Raw genomic sequence first — 15339 nt, 5'->3', positions numbered from 1 at the left:
CTACAAGATGCCTATAAATGCTTAATAAGAAAACCTAACAAAAGGTTTGGAAAAAATTATGTACTCACAGAACACAAAACACAACTCTTCAACAATTTTTTAAGCTCTGTTTTTACTTTGGATATTATTTTTCCTCCCTTTAAAATGTTGAGGCCTAGGAACAAGAGCCTATCTAAAGGATATTATTTAGGTCAATGAGTAAAAACATCTTATGTTCAAAGCATGGTCTCTGCTGTTCATTCAGTTGCATGAATAATTCTGATAAATACAAAGACAGATAAGTAATTCACAAAATCAGATGAGTCTATAACGAACTTTTTCTTTGCAGCTAACTTAGGGAGTAAAAGGATCTAACGTCACAGATTCAGAAAATTCTGAAAAAAGTGTAGAGTGATCGGTAACTACACATGTAAGAATTATATTCTGAAGCTGTAGAACATCACAAATTGCTAAGGGGAAGATCAGTGACAATTAAGCTTAATATGCCAATGTCTAAAGGTCTGGCTTCACAACTGAATTAGTTGCTGTCATCTGTCATCTATTTCTACATCTAGTGACACCTGTTGTATAGGTGTACAAAAGTGAAAAGGGCTATTTGTGTTTTTTATGTTTTAAAAAAGCTTTTCACCCTCAAAACACATATATCCAACAAATACTTATTGCAATGTTTCAATGAGCATAGTAAGAGATTTCAATAAACTGTAGCTATGATCAGCCTTTATGTAAGGCCCTAAGCACATTCACCTTAGGTTATTGAGAATCTGTATCCTTTTGAAGAGACCTTCCCAAAAAGTAAGGGAGAGTAGTTACAATATAAATTGTTCAACGACAGGACAGTGAGAGTCAAAAAAAGAAACATCAAAGAAATGGGAAGCTTGCCAATTTTGATCCATTTCCCATGCACTGACTCGACCGACTTAATTGTGCACCTACTGTGTGCCGAACCTGCAGTCATTACCAAGTATACCTCGGCCCAACTCCAGCTGACTTCATTTTCTGGGAAGTCCCCAACTTGGAACGAAGTGTGCAAAGGAAAGGCATCTACACGCAATGACCACACTCCAGTTCCTTGCCAGTAGTCCTGCTGAGAACAAAGACCGAATGCCCAGGCATCCGAGGGCGACCCACAGCGAACTGATCTGGTCACAGAAAGCATCCGAGTGAACATGGTGCTGGGACCAAAGTCCAGTCAGAGCGACAGAGGGTGGCATTTCTGCGGTGGCTCTTCTGTCTCTGGGTTCCCTCTGCCTCCGCCCTACCCCACCCCTTTGGCAGGTGCTGAGCCCGGCCCTGTGGTCAACTCTCTCACAAAGAAAGTGGAAATCACTCCTGAAAAAGGCTATGCCGCTCGTAATGAAGCAGACGCTCGCTCCGCAGCTACTTAAGCAAGCGCTTCACAAAAATTTAAACTTTTCTGCGTGTGTGTTAGAGAAGAGAGGGAGGAGAACAGCACAATCAATTTCTCCCCGCCTCCTCCCGGGCCCTTACACCATGCAGGTTTCCAACGCCCCGGAGAGCCTCCGCCCGAGAACAGGCTCCCCGCCGCGCCCCGTGGTCCCCTCTCCCAGCTCGTTCTTCGGGGGGACGGCCCCTGACTCACCGCTGACCACGCGGCGGCAGAAGGCTCCGTGGCCGCAGAGCAGTGCGGCGCCCAGCAGAAGCGAGACCACGCGGCTCATCGCGGCGCGGTGGCAGCAGCAGGTGTTGCGTGGAGCGAGGGCGGCCTCTGCCCAGGGCGCAGCCCGCGACTCTGACTCTGCAGCCTCCCTGCCTCCCTGCTGGGCCCTACTCCCGCCGCCCGAGCCCAGCTGCCCGACCCCCTGCGCGCATCGCCTTCGGCCGGGACCTGCCGCCTGCCACGCCTGTGCCGCGCGTGGATGTGCCGGGCTGGAGTTCAAGACTTCTAGGGTGCGCGTGTGGGGGACTGAAATTCGGGGGTCCCGTGTATGTCCCAGAGGCGAAGCAGAAGCCCCGGCTTGGACCACACCGTTGCGCTTTGCTTCTCTTCCCCGGCCTCTGACAAGTGAGAGGCTGAGCCAGTGCGCCCTGGTCCCGGATCACAGCAGCAGCGGCCGCTCTGCGCTCAGTGCACCGTCTTATATACCCACGTCCCGAGGTTCCGGCCCCCTCGCTAGTAATAATTTTTAACTACTTCGTCTCTCCAGCCATGTGGAGCATCCCAGCACCTCCCCTAAAAACGGGAGCCACTTTGAAAACAGTCCAGTCAGCAGCCCGCCTCCTCTGGTCCCCTCCTCCCTGTCCCCTCTTTCCATTCGCTAGCGGACTGGATACTCATTTGTGTAAAATGTGACAGCTTTGCTATTAAGCTCTGGCAAAAAGTTGGATCCATTTGGTTTTCTCAAAGATAGATGTCTACGGGGTTGCCAAGTTGTGTGGCCTTTCTCTTTCTGTGCTAAATTGCTTAATCATATGTATTGCTAGATGCAGGGCACTAGCCACTATTTAAGATGGATTGGTGAAGTGAGAGCCAAAACCTGCTCAGTGAATTATATAACGTGGCAGGTTTTTCCCCACCTAGGTTCTGCAAATAGATTATCTCCAAGCAGGTTGTTTGACGAAAACTGCCACAGGAGCAAGTTGAAAGGAATATTTGAAGCATGGTTTTCGAAACTGAATTCACTCTCAGTGTTTGCAACTCCAGAGAAAACCGTCAACACAAAGTAGACATTCTGAATTCTTGGGAATTTCCTGGAGGTAAAATGAAATTTATGTATTTCTTTGCAATCATCTATCCGTGATCTACGATATACATTAGAAGTAAAGCTCATTGGAAAACCTGCATTTTTCATAACCTGACCTGCTCTCTTTATTAAAACAGTCTACCCAAGGACTGTGATATCTAGTTTCCAGGAGTACTGGAGAGAAGTTCATAAGAATTTAATGTATATCAAGTCCATAGTATGATCTCTGAAAATGTTCTCATAATGAGCTTCAGTAGAATTGGTATTTTCTCATTATGTTGCTTTAAACGCATGAGAATGTGTTAAATAACATTATTTGTCTTATAGGAAGTACACTTTCCTCTAACTTCCTGCTGTCTTTGGTTTCATAAGACACGGGTACACTGTAAGCATCTGTTGGACTGTTTTATTGGAAAAAGGAAGTAAATACTGATACAATAAGGACAAATCTTCCAGAATCAGAAATTTTAGTACTTGGAAAGACCTTAAAGATTATTAAATGCACCCTACTCGTGACAGTAGAATTCTAGCTCCGACTGGAGTCCCAGCTATTCCGGAGGCTGAGGTAGGAGTTTGACGCTGCAGTGAGCTACAATCCAGCCACTGCATTCCAGTTTTGGGGACATGCAAAATCCCGTCTCAAAAAAAAAAAAAAAATAGAATTCTAAAATAACTACAATAATGTCTATTCTATCACTTCCTTTTTCTTATATTCACTTTAAAAACACTAATTCATTGCAGAACCACGGGCAGTTAATAAATTTGGACCTTGTAGAGGCTATGGATTCTGTGACTTTCACACTAGCTAATTATTCACAAGAAACAGGCACTGCTGGGATTCTGAATGAAAAATGGAAAACTGATACGCCTCCAGGCAACAGAGCTAAAGCTCAGCCCCGGAAACCACGTCAAAGAGTATCACTGGGCATAGCCATAGTAGGAGAGCTGTCCTCCAGGGGCTCACAGTACAGTTTAGAGAAAGAAATAAAATAATAACTCTGTGTATAAATGCTGTAATGGAAGGGTGAATCAAGTGTCATGGCTAGCATAGAAGATGAGAAATTCATTTGGAGGCATATTTGCAGGAATTCTTTACCAGCAGTCAAGGTTGGTGGTGGTGACCCCCATGGCTTCTCCAAATACCTGTAGAACTAGGGTTCTGAAGGGGATCTCCTTTCCCCTTGCAGGCCACCCTACTCTCAGTTACTCATGCAGTCCAGAGCTACTGTAAACAGGTCCTTTGGGAAAGAATACCAGTAAATTACAACATAAGCACTAGATATATATTCCTACATATCAGTAGGCCCAAATGTCTCTCATGCCTAAAAAGCTAGCAAGAATGAAGGCATTTTTTGGTCAGGAAGGATCTTCACGGTATTAGTAATTCAGGAAGTCCAAACTATAATAATAACTATATCCTCAATGTGTTTGCACAGACTTCTAGCATATAGTTTCTTATCTTTAGGCTAGAATTATATCAGTTTAGGTTGGCCACATTCATTAACTAAGGCTATTCAGCAGTTATTCTGGATGTTGTTTGACTTATCAGGAAAATAAATTATTACAGGTTCTTTTTAGATATGATGTTTTTAAGGTGACTGGCTGACAAGAACAGCTTTTTTTGTTTGTGTCTCCGTCACTTCAAAACATCTGGATGGGTCATCGCTAAGTTCAGAGATCACAGTTTGAGTTGTCTTAAGTGTAAAATCTGAGTGTTACTAGGCATGCTCTTTGGAGAGCCTTGGTGGAAACTTCTCTTGGCTTCCTTTTTTTTTTTTCCATACAATATGGGAAAAAGTAGGGGCTATAAATTAAAATTTTTCAACAAAATTGTATTTTGGAAAAATGTTGTAAGGTTATTGGGAGTTGGGGGAAAGCAACAAATATTCAATAATTTTATTAACAAAGGATTTTAATTTTTCCCTCTTGTGGATATGCATAAGGTGTCATAGAAGACACATAGTTTTCTGATGACACATTTTAGTTCCAAATTAACCAAACAAAATTAGAAGTTTAAGAATTGTTTGCAAATTGATCCAGAAATTAAGGGCTCTTTCTAGGGCAAGCAAGAGAAGAGACTTTAGGGTTATGTGAGGAATTGTATATGTCTGAAGCTGGGCTCCAGGTCAGCTCATACCAAACAAGATCATATGACTGGCAGTCAGGAGAGAGGTCCCCCACAAGTTAGGGGTCTTTGTCCATTAAAAAAAAAAAAAGATTCAAATGAGAACTTCAAACTGATTAGGCTAAGGAGCTCAGCATCTATTCAACACCTAAAATGCATCACTCTCTTCAAGCCCCCAAACAGAAGGATGATCTCAGTAAAAGTGGCCACAAAGGAATCTCAGGAATAAGTCGATCACTGAATCTCCAGAGGCTCTGAAACATCAATAGAGAAACACTATTTGGAATCCAGCATTTTCAAAAGTGATATCAGGACTCTTAAGGGTATACTATGGAATCTATATAATATCCCAAATATATCACGAACTCCTTCACTCTCCCCATTCACTTTCAAATGTCTGCAATTCCCAGTGAGCATCTGCTTCATGCTCCCATTAATACGTCTCAAGGAAAGACAGCCTAAATTCCAGCCACTGATCTGCACTGAGTGGCTCTTCACATGGGCAACTCAATACAGTGGCTTCAGGCTAAGTCACAGCAGGCTTCATTCATTTGCGCTCCAGATCGAACTGTGACATATATGATCTTCAAAGGAGATTTGTTACAATGTTTAATATTATTACAACTTTACATTAATACATTTGAGATTTTTTCAGAATCCAACATTAACTAACCAACATTATTTATTCTATTATACTTTATTTAATAACAGTTAACGATTCTCCTGAGCACTATCAATAGTATTGCCAGGATATAGAAAAATAAACATTTGAAAGTTTAAAAGTAAAATCATTACTATATAACCACTTCAGCAATAGGCAAAAAGTTTTTTTTTTTTTTTTTTTTCTGAGTAATGCTTGGTTATCACTTCCAGTAAGACAGCATTGAATCCAAGGTTTTCCCTCCCAATATTTTAGAGATGACACCTTGGCATCCGTGTGGGTGTGTAACTGGCTTAAATGTAAGGATAAGCAGTTGGCCAAATTCACCTGAGATTTACTTGTTCTTTTCAAAACATGTCTATGCTGTAGAATACATGACCTACCTCATTCAGGAGCCAGTTCCACCTTCCTCGTAATCCCAGAAGTCAGTTTTTCCAGGGCTATCTAGGGGAACTTCGTTGTTCACAACGATATCAGAAATATAATGAAGAATTATACACATTAATACACATGATTTTCTATAACTTGAAGTTAAAATTTAGTAACTGTTCAGTCTGTTGCATGCTCTGATCATTCAGGTGATTAGTTAAAAATATTTATAGAACTCCATTACTAGTAATATATCCTATCAGATCTAAAGAATCATATAAATAAATGTGCATGTTTAACTATTGACTCAATTAAAATTTCTTTTTAATGCTTCTTTATTAATTTAAAGTAATGAAATCTGTTTCTCTTGCTGGTAATCTAGTATAAACCAATACCTTTTATTCTAATCACAGCTTAATTACTAAATCTGGTCTTAATATATATTAATACAACCAAACAAAATTGAGATAATCAAACAAAAAATGTGTAAGCTAAAGTCATCTTTGCCTCAAGGGTCTGATTTGAGTTATTAGATACATAATTGACTAACTCCTTATTGGGGGTGATATTGTACTATGGTAAGATTATTTGGCTAGCAGAAACATTAATCTAAATTTTTCATTAATCTGATCTTGGGCAACTTTCCTCATCTATTTTGTTTTCACTTTATAAGTATAAAAAGAATGAATTGGAGAAGTTCTGTGTTTTCTGACAGAATGAGATTCTACTGCAGAAATACTGTTATTTCATAAACTTTCCTAATGTTCATGTTTATTCCCCCCAGCCAGAATGTCATATGTTATTTGCATATATGCACTAATTTTCCAAATATATATAGATGCTATGGTTCTAATGAAATGTAAATTTAATTGTAAAATGTCACTTAATTGATAAGTCTTTTCCCATATATTCTGATCAATATTTACCAAAATAACAATTGCTATTACGCAAGGTTTGAAAAACAATACGTATGTTAAAAATAGGGCTTCATATTCAAAGAAGTTGGAAATCGCTATGCTAGATGATTTCTAGAGTCTTTTTCAGCTTTACAGTTTCACTAAAGTAAAAAAAGCTTGACATCTTCCATCTCTTTTTATTTTCTTCCTTTCCTCCCTCCCTCTCTCTTTCTTTCTCTTCTATTTTTTCCTATAAAAATGACAATCATTTGATTTATAATAAATGGCTATATCCTCATTTAATTTCCAAATTATTCAGAAAATGGGAGTCTGAAAATTTTCTATGGTCCTTTGACTAATAAATCAACATATCACAGATGCCACAAAAATGAAAAATCCAAATAAAGCAAAATAAAATTGAGGGCCAAGTTGAGTAAAAGATAATCCAACTAAGAGGCCATAAAACTGTAAATGAATTTCTGATAAAGCAAGATATTTTCTATAAAAGTGTTTTATTTTACTAAAAGGGAAAGGGTGTAAAGAAAAGGAATAGCTAAAGACCTAAAAAAATGTAAAATATTCCTTTGTGGCATTCATAAATATTAAATGTTTCTCCAAATATATCAAATGACTAGGAAACAATGGTGCCAAAGCCAGCCATAATAGCAATAAACTGTATTATGTGGGCTGACATATAAAGTTAGAGGGAATTTAAGAGAAAAAAACCAAAGGTATTAAGAAAAAAATCAATTTAAATATCCTTCTGGAGGTACATCTGTCACTCTGCTGCTCTTTCATACATTGTTTCTAAGCGTAAATAGCTCACATGCCAAATGCATGTGTATAATGCAGGACAGCAATATGGAAATTTTGGAAATAATAAGGAATACTCTGTCAGATAAGCCATAGATATCAGCACCCATAAAATTTCTTTATCCTCTAGATTACCCTTTAAAAAGGAAAAGTTATTCTTCATCTACAATAAGGTATACACATATTCTACATTCCAGAGAAACTCCTATAAAATAAACCCGAACAGAAAGGGAAAAACAACAAAAGTAAGTGTATTTTTATTGCTTGATCCTTTACACCAGAAAAATTTAACAGAGCATGTTACAGTAGGAAATTGGTGCTACAATATTTCTCTCCAAAGAATGGACACAAAAATTCATAAGGTAGCCTTAATTTTCTAGAGTGTTAAAGAACATCAGAGAGCTATGAAATCATCATGAATGTCTTAGTCATGTACTTCCTGTCTTCTCTAATAGATAACAGTCATATAATCTGGCACTAAAAAATCAGAAATAATGTTTTTGATGTTTAAATATTTATGATGTTGAATAATACAACAATTACAAAAATATATATATAAAGTTCTTCATGCAAGATTTGGATAATCATAGTGGACTCAGGCCCATCTGTGCTGAGACTTATTTACTTGTGACTGTAAAGACTTCTGGAAAAAATATTAATTACTGGGAATAAAATGGAGCATAAAACTAGACCTCACAATCTTAATACTCTAATCAATTCCACCACCCATCCACAGCAACCCCTCCCTGAACTTTCACATAACCACGTTGGTATGGTTTGGCTCTGTGTCCCCACCCAAATCTCATCTTGAATTGTACTCCCATAATTCCCACATGTTGTGGGAGGGACCCACTGGGAGATAACTTGAATCATGGGAGCGGTTTCCCCATATTGTCCTCATGGTAGTGAATGTGTCTCACGAGATCTGATGGTTTTATCTGGGGTTTCCTGTTTTGCATCTTTCTCATTTTCTCTTGCCACCACCATGTAAGAAGTGCCTTTCATCTCCCACCATGATTCTGAGGCCTCCCCAGCCATGTGGAACTGTAAGTCCAATTAAACCTCTTTTTCTTCCCAGTCTCAGGTATGTCTTTATCAGCAGCATGAAAATGGACTAATATGCACATCAGTTTACATAGCTTATTCTAACATATTAAGGACCACTAGAACTCTGGTGTCTCTTCCCAGACTCTATACTGGTTTTCTCTAACCCAAGTTAATAGTTCAGAGTGCTGAGAAGCTTTAGGACAATCAAAAAGGAAGTGAAGATACTGTCTTTCTGTCCTTGCCTCCATCTACAGAAAGCCTTTCCCTGACTAATGATCTAAGTCCACCTCTGCTTATCCTCCCCCAGTTTTTTCTATGACTGCATCTATAATTTAACAAACATTTATTGAGCACATATTGCACTTATTCTGTTAAAATTGTGGGCATATTTATTTAATGTTTGTCCGTCTCTACTAGGTTGTAAGCTCTGAGCTAGTTTATTCTCCACCACTGGGTGGTTTTATTCTTCACCTACTGTAAATAAACAGTAGGTGGGAAATTTTTATGTTTATTCAATAAATAAACAGTAGGTGGGAAATTTGGGTTAATTTTAATTAACAAACAGTAGGTGGAGAATACTTGCTATGTATTTGGTAAATATTTATCCAAAACTGAATCTCTGAATTAATGTTTTTTAATCTTCACCTGCATCCAGGTTTTAGAGATTTTTCACCTTTCTACTCTCTAGAGTGACAAGGGTGGGAGAGAAGAGGGATGTATAATAAGAACTGCAACCAACACAGGAAGGATATTCTCCTTTCTTCCATACTTCCTTACTCTTCTAAAGGAGATGAAAGAAGGCTTTGGCAATTCTGAAAAGCCCCCAAATACCTTCCTTTCCTTTGCTAACACTCAAGGATGTCAGGCTTGCAAAGGGGGAAGTTTTCAAGAGTAATCCATGTAACTTGCATTCTAGAATCTTAGGTTAATGTTTGCTTCCTATTCTGCAGAAGTCACTGAGTAGCCCTTACTTTAGCTATATGTAATTTTTTCTGAGACAGAGTGGAGATAAATGCAAAATTCAGATGTATATTCCTAGATAGATAGTCTAAATTTTGCTTTTCTACTTCCACACTGCTATATGCTCCCTCCAGTAACATCTTCCAAGAATATGGTAACCACACATCTTGTGTTGCCTGACAAAGTACTAATTTGCCCAGAACAGTGCAGTTCATATCCTGATATTTAACGTGTGGTTGATTTTCACATCCTACATGAAGCTTACTTTTTAATTTCCACAAAAATAATTATTTTCTTGCTCTGATTTTTTAAAATCACAGCATGTTTCTTCTCCAATAGTTAGCTGTATAAATTATGCCTCTTTATGTGGACACATGAGTCTCCTATAGGAAAAACACTATACTATAAAATATTCTGTATCCTCCATGCCTAACAGTGTCTTGCACACTAGGAAGTCAATAAGTGACTTTTTGATTTTTAAGATTTTTAAAAAGACTACAAATTACAACACAAAATAAAATTTTATCTATCTGAATGTTAAAATAAGCACATTTTCATTGAGGATATCTTATAAATATAAGTAGAAAACTTGTCATGTATTGTTCAAGTGGTTATCTGAAATTCATGTCAAAATTATTGAGATTTAAAATATTTTACAGATTTTTAATCAAATTTTGCAAAATTTTTCAAATTATGAAACTGCCTGCTCACTTTCTGAGCTGCATGATTATAATTTCTAGTGTGGTGTTGAGGTAAAACCTAAAAGACATGGAAAATACTGGAGTCAAGTGGCCATATGACCATACTTCCTTCCAAAGAAACCTTAGAGATAATTTGTGAAACTCTTGGGATTCATAAAACAGACTTTGAAAGTCAGAGTTTCAATCAATAAATAGCTATAATATCCTGAGCTAAGGGTCTAAATGCTCAAAAGCTACAAAAAGTAATCAAAGCTTGATATGGTTTGATTGTGTCCCCACCAAAGTCTCATCTTGAATTGTAGTTCCCATAATCCCCATGTGCTGTGGAAAGGACCCTATAGGACGTAATTGAATCATGGAGGCGGTTTTCCCTTATGCTAGTCTCATGATGTAAGTAAGTTCTCACAAGCTCTAATGGTTTTATAAGGGGCTTCCCACTTCACTTGGCTTTCCTTCTTCTCTTTCTGCTGCCCTGTGAAAAAGGACGTGTTTGCTTCTCCTTTTGCCATGATTGTTAAGTTTCCTGAGGCCTTCCCAGCCATGTGGAACTGTGAATCAATTAAACCTCTTTCGCTTGTAAATTACCCAGTCCTGGGCAGTTCTTTACAGCAGTGTGATAATGTACTAATACAAAGCTCATAGATGAAAAGACTTCTGAGATTCAGAAAAAAAAGGAGGACAATTGATTCATCTTACTTAATAACCAACAGATGATGTAAATACACTGGACATTCTAAATCTATATGATGCTAAGGTAGAAAAGTATTCATTTTTGAACATGGTAAGAATTTCCATTCCTCCCTGGATTTATAAGAATTAAAAAGGAATACAATTTAGCCAAATATGAACTATTTGTCTGTCTTTTCTGTCTCACCTTTAATGTTCTAGTTTCCAATTGCTGTTCCAGGTTGTCATAGCAACCAAATGCTATTTTCAATAAGTTTTAGTAGAAAACCTGTTTGGAACACATAATTTATTATAAGTGGAATGCATTCAGTTGGCTGCATGTGTGACAGATTATTCTATTTTATAAGAAATTATTTGATCATATTATCCTTGGTGACTACTACTTCTTAACTCTTTTATAACAAAAATAACCCTTAAATTTTATAGACAATAACAGGAATTACTTCACTGCAGATATGCCTGTAGCCAATCCAAAGAGTTAACTGGGGTTTAGGTTTAGTCTCCTCCAGCCCAGTACAGACAATCTTCATAATCAGCACATTGTTTTGTCTAAAATATAGATTAATCATATATTCAGTATTTTAATTTTTAAAATTTTCTTCCAATGTTAATATGAATATACTTGCAGAAAATCTAGTACAAAATTAGAAAAAAAATGCATAATGCTACCATCAGAAGGTCCTGTTAAAAAAACATGCACAGGCTTTTACATATTCATCTGCTCTAAAGCTTTTAATTACACTCTGGACTACAGAACAAATTTTGGGCTTCTTTGTCCCTCATTTGTGGCCCTTCAAATTCTGACCCTCTTTATCTTTTGTACTTCATGTCCACATTCTGCTTTCACAAATCAGCCAGCACCACCAAGAGACTGTCTTATATTATCTTACCACACTGGGCACCTCTAAAATTTTCTCTGCCTTTGCAATACCTGGCTTTTATGTTATTATTCTCCTAAAATTGTCTCTCCTTTTCTCAAATAAGCCACATCAGGCCACTTTATTTCTTTCCTTTTCCAGATGGATAAAACTTATTCATTTAGTACTTGAAGAAAATCTACCTTCTGGAGTTTTTCATACTATTTAATTTTTCAAATTACTTACCTGCTTACATGTACTTATTTTACCTTCTCAACAAGAAGGTAAGTTAACCCAGAACCAGAACCATGTCTGGTACATCATTTTCCAACTCAACACCAAAGACATCTATTTTATTTAATAAAGTTTCTTCGCAGAGCCTTCAGTGCAGAAGTTTTGTTCTACCCTCTTCTTATCTTCCAGTGACATGTGTAGATAACCCACTTTGTGCCCATACATCAGCAGCCACATGGGACCATTTCTGGTAATTAAAGGTAAAGGGGTGGATTGTTCCCTGCCTCCCCTTTTAGTTGCATTATCCTCTTTTACCCCAGATATTGCATAAATGTTACAAAGAACCACTTCTTTCATGAGTTACCCATAAGAGACCTTAGCATACACTCAAAATATGCATAATGAAAGCTTTGAAGAGGACTGAAAAGGTAGGAAAAAAACATGTACCAGAGAGAAACAGGTGTTTCTTTCTGGCTTAAACACCAGCTGTGCCATTTTGAGGCTTCACGACCAGCAGAGGGCAAGAAAATAGGCCACACTCTGCTTTCATTTCCTGCACACCTAAGGAAGTCACCTGATAACCTTCCAAGAGAGTGCCTACCTCAGCAAGTAACGCTCTGTGGGGAATAGGCTACATTCATCTGGCAAACATCACTTCCGCTTACAGAGGGAACTCTGATGGCAGTCACAGAGTAAAAGTAGCGCATTCGAACGAGAGAACATATTTGTTTTCACGCCGAGTAGTATTTATTGTCTTTAAGGTTAAAAGAATAAGGTATGATTTGTTTTATTGCACTTATATGTGCACAATTAACCAAAAAGCCTTGGACATGGTAAATTTCTTTCTTTATTCCAGCATTTTAAGAAGTTAATGCTCTATTGATTCATTGTGTGAATAATATAATCTGGAATATCATTCTTCAGTATGTCACCAAAAAATTAAAATATTATGCATTCTGCATTATATGTTTTAAAAAGTTACTGTTGGAATATAGACAGTATTTTATTGGCTTAAACTTTTAAACTTTGATTATATTTATTGTTGTAAGTCACACTGTAAAGTAATAAATGAGAAAATTTCAAATATGAAATCTTTTCATTGGCTCTTTAGAGAAGAAAAGAGAATGCATAAAGTCTTACCAGCAGCAGCCTAACCATTATGAAATAAGGCCAAATTATCTCATTTTTTTTAAAAAAGGCCCCAAATACTGGCTCCAGTGTTTTAGTAAAATGAAAGCTGAACTGTTAAAGCTAAACTTAGATCTTCACACTGGATAATGTTATCGAAAACTCTGGGACTTAATTTGACCTTCCTGCTCTTAGGAGAGTAACTATAACAATAATAACAACAATTAATAGTTACCATGTATCTGGCACTGTTTTGAAAGATTTAATATATTAACTTGTTTCATCCTCACGAATGTCTTATGATACTATAGCTGTCCCCAGTTTTAAAGATAAGGAAACTGCAGCAAAAGGATGTTAAGTACATTGCCCAAGGTCATACACACAGCAAAAGGATGGACAGCTGGTATTTCAACCCAGGCAGTCTGGCTCTAGCATCTGTGTTCTTAAACACAATGTCAAACCACCTCTTAAGAATGTACCTTTCTTTATGATGAATGAAATAAGCCAGGCACGGAAAGACAAAAACCATATGTTCTCACTTCTATGTGGAATCTAAAGCAATCCATCTCATAGAAGCAGAAAGTAGAACAGTGGTTATCAGAGGCTGGAGAGTGGGAGCAATGGGAAGATGTTGGTCAGAGGGTACAAAGTTGCACTTAGACAGGAGGAATAAATTATAAGTATTTAAGGTTATTGATATGTTAATTAGCTTGATTCAATCATTTCACACTGTGTGTGTATATATATATATATGGATAGATAGGTCATATATATATATATATGACCTATATATATATATATATATATATATGAGATATATATATATATCATAACATCATGTGGACCCCATAATTATATGGACCATTATAATTATACAGAACCCATAATTATTTTGATTATATAATTTGTCAAAAACATTTAAAAACAATGTAAAGCATAAAAACATAATATATCCTGCTGTGCTACAGAACTGGTAAGACTGAAGACTCCACTAACCATTATTTATTTCCTCCTTCAGATACCTAATTCTTCAGCCATCACACAGTCAAATATCACCAAGACTAAACCAATGTTTCCCAAAGGTGACTGAGATGGTTTAAGGTTAGACATATATTTTTAAAAATTTAATACTGCTATTGTCTGAATGTTTGTTCCCCACAAAACTTACATGTTGAAACCAAATCCACAATATTGTGGGTATTAAGAGGTGGGGACTTTGGAAGATGATTAGGTCGGGGGCTCCCCTCTCATGAATGGGATTAGTGCCCTTGTTAAAGAGGCATTTGTTCATTCCTTCCACCGTGTGGAGACACAGTCAGAAGGTGCCATGTATGAGGAAGAGGCCCTCACTAGACACTAAATCTTTCAGCCTCTTGATCTTGGACTTCCCTGCCTCCAGAACTGTGAGAAATAAATTTCTGTCGTTCAGTGACCCAGGTTATGATATTTTTGTTATAACAGCCAAATGGAATAAGACAAATAGTTACATATTTATTTTATATATATTAAGAAATCAGTGTAATTAGCACATCCAAAATAATGATTTTATAAATATTACTGCTTGAATAAGACAATAAAATAGTGAATAATTTATATCATTTTAAAGAAAAACTATTAAGTAAATAATAGAACTAATGGTAAACAAATTGAACAAATGCTAAGTAAAGAATTAATGGTAGAAATGTTGAAGACAGCATGTGTCTGATGGAAGTTTGCCAAACATCAAGTTCAACAGTGCTCTTCTCTCTGAGCTAAATTTCCACATAGACCAGGCCTGGAGTGTTCCAGCGAAACTGGGGCAGGATCACTAGATCTGTGTTATAGTGTGGTTAACCCTCCCCATCATTTTATTATATAAAACTATATACAAGTTTCTCCAGTGGTAACTACCCAGGACCACCAAGACAGTCATCCCCATTACTGTGCCGTGGCTTGGGAAGCCATTATCCATAACCCTACACAAAGCACAGTAGGACTAGTCTCTGCCATCCTCAGAACACCTAACCAGGCCCTTTGGTTAAGGCCTGAGGAGCAAATAGAGGGAAAAGAAAGGACAGATGAAAAGACTCTGAAGCTGGATGACTTTTGCACTTTACAGTAGATACTGAAGAAGGGAAGTGATAAAGAGTGGATGAAAAAAGGGTGAAAGAACCTTGAAA

General features: G+C 37.4%; 1 protein-coding gene across 4 annotated transcripts in view; it reads right to left on the bottom strand.

Annotated features, from left to right (window-relative positions):
• The window catches only part of CHODL (chondrolectin), a 461377-nt gene that overhangs the window by 21449 nt on the left and 424589 nt on the right, over nucleotides 1-15339 (bottom strand). Inside the window, exon 1 of one of the 4 annotated variants that reach the window (XM_054468641.2) lies at nucleotides 1601-2187. The exons of the other annotated variants lie outside the window; for them this stretch is intronic. Within the exon in view, the coding sequence (XP_054324616.1) occupies nucleotides 1601-1679 (79 nt within the window). The 5' untranslated portion in view covers nucleotides 1680-2187. Of the gene's footprint in view, nucleotides 1-1600; nucleotides 2188-15339 lie in introns of those variants that run through there. 4 annotated transcript variants of the gene reach the window in all.

The sequence above is a fragment of the Pongo pygmaeus genome, chromosome 22 (assembly GCF_028885625.2).
Source record: "Pongo pygmaeus isolate AG05252 chromosome 22, NHGRI_mPonPyg2-v2.0_pri, whole genome shotgun sequence".
In the NCBI taxonomy this organism is placed as follows: domain Eukaryota; kingdom Metazoa; phylum Chordata; class Mammalia; order Primates; family Hominidae; genus Pongo; species Pongo pygmaeus.
This window is presented reverse-complemented; position numbering and strand designations above follow the sequence as displayed.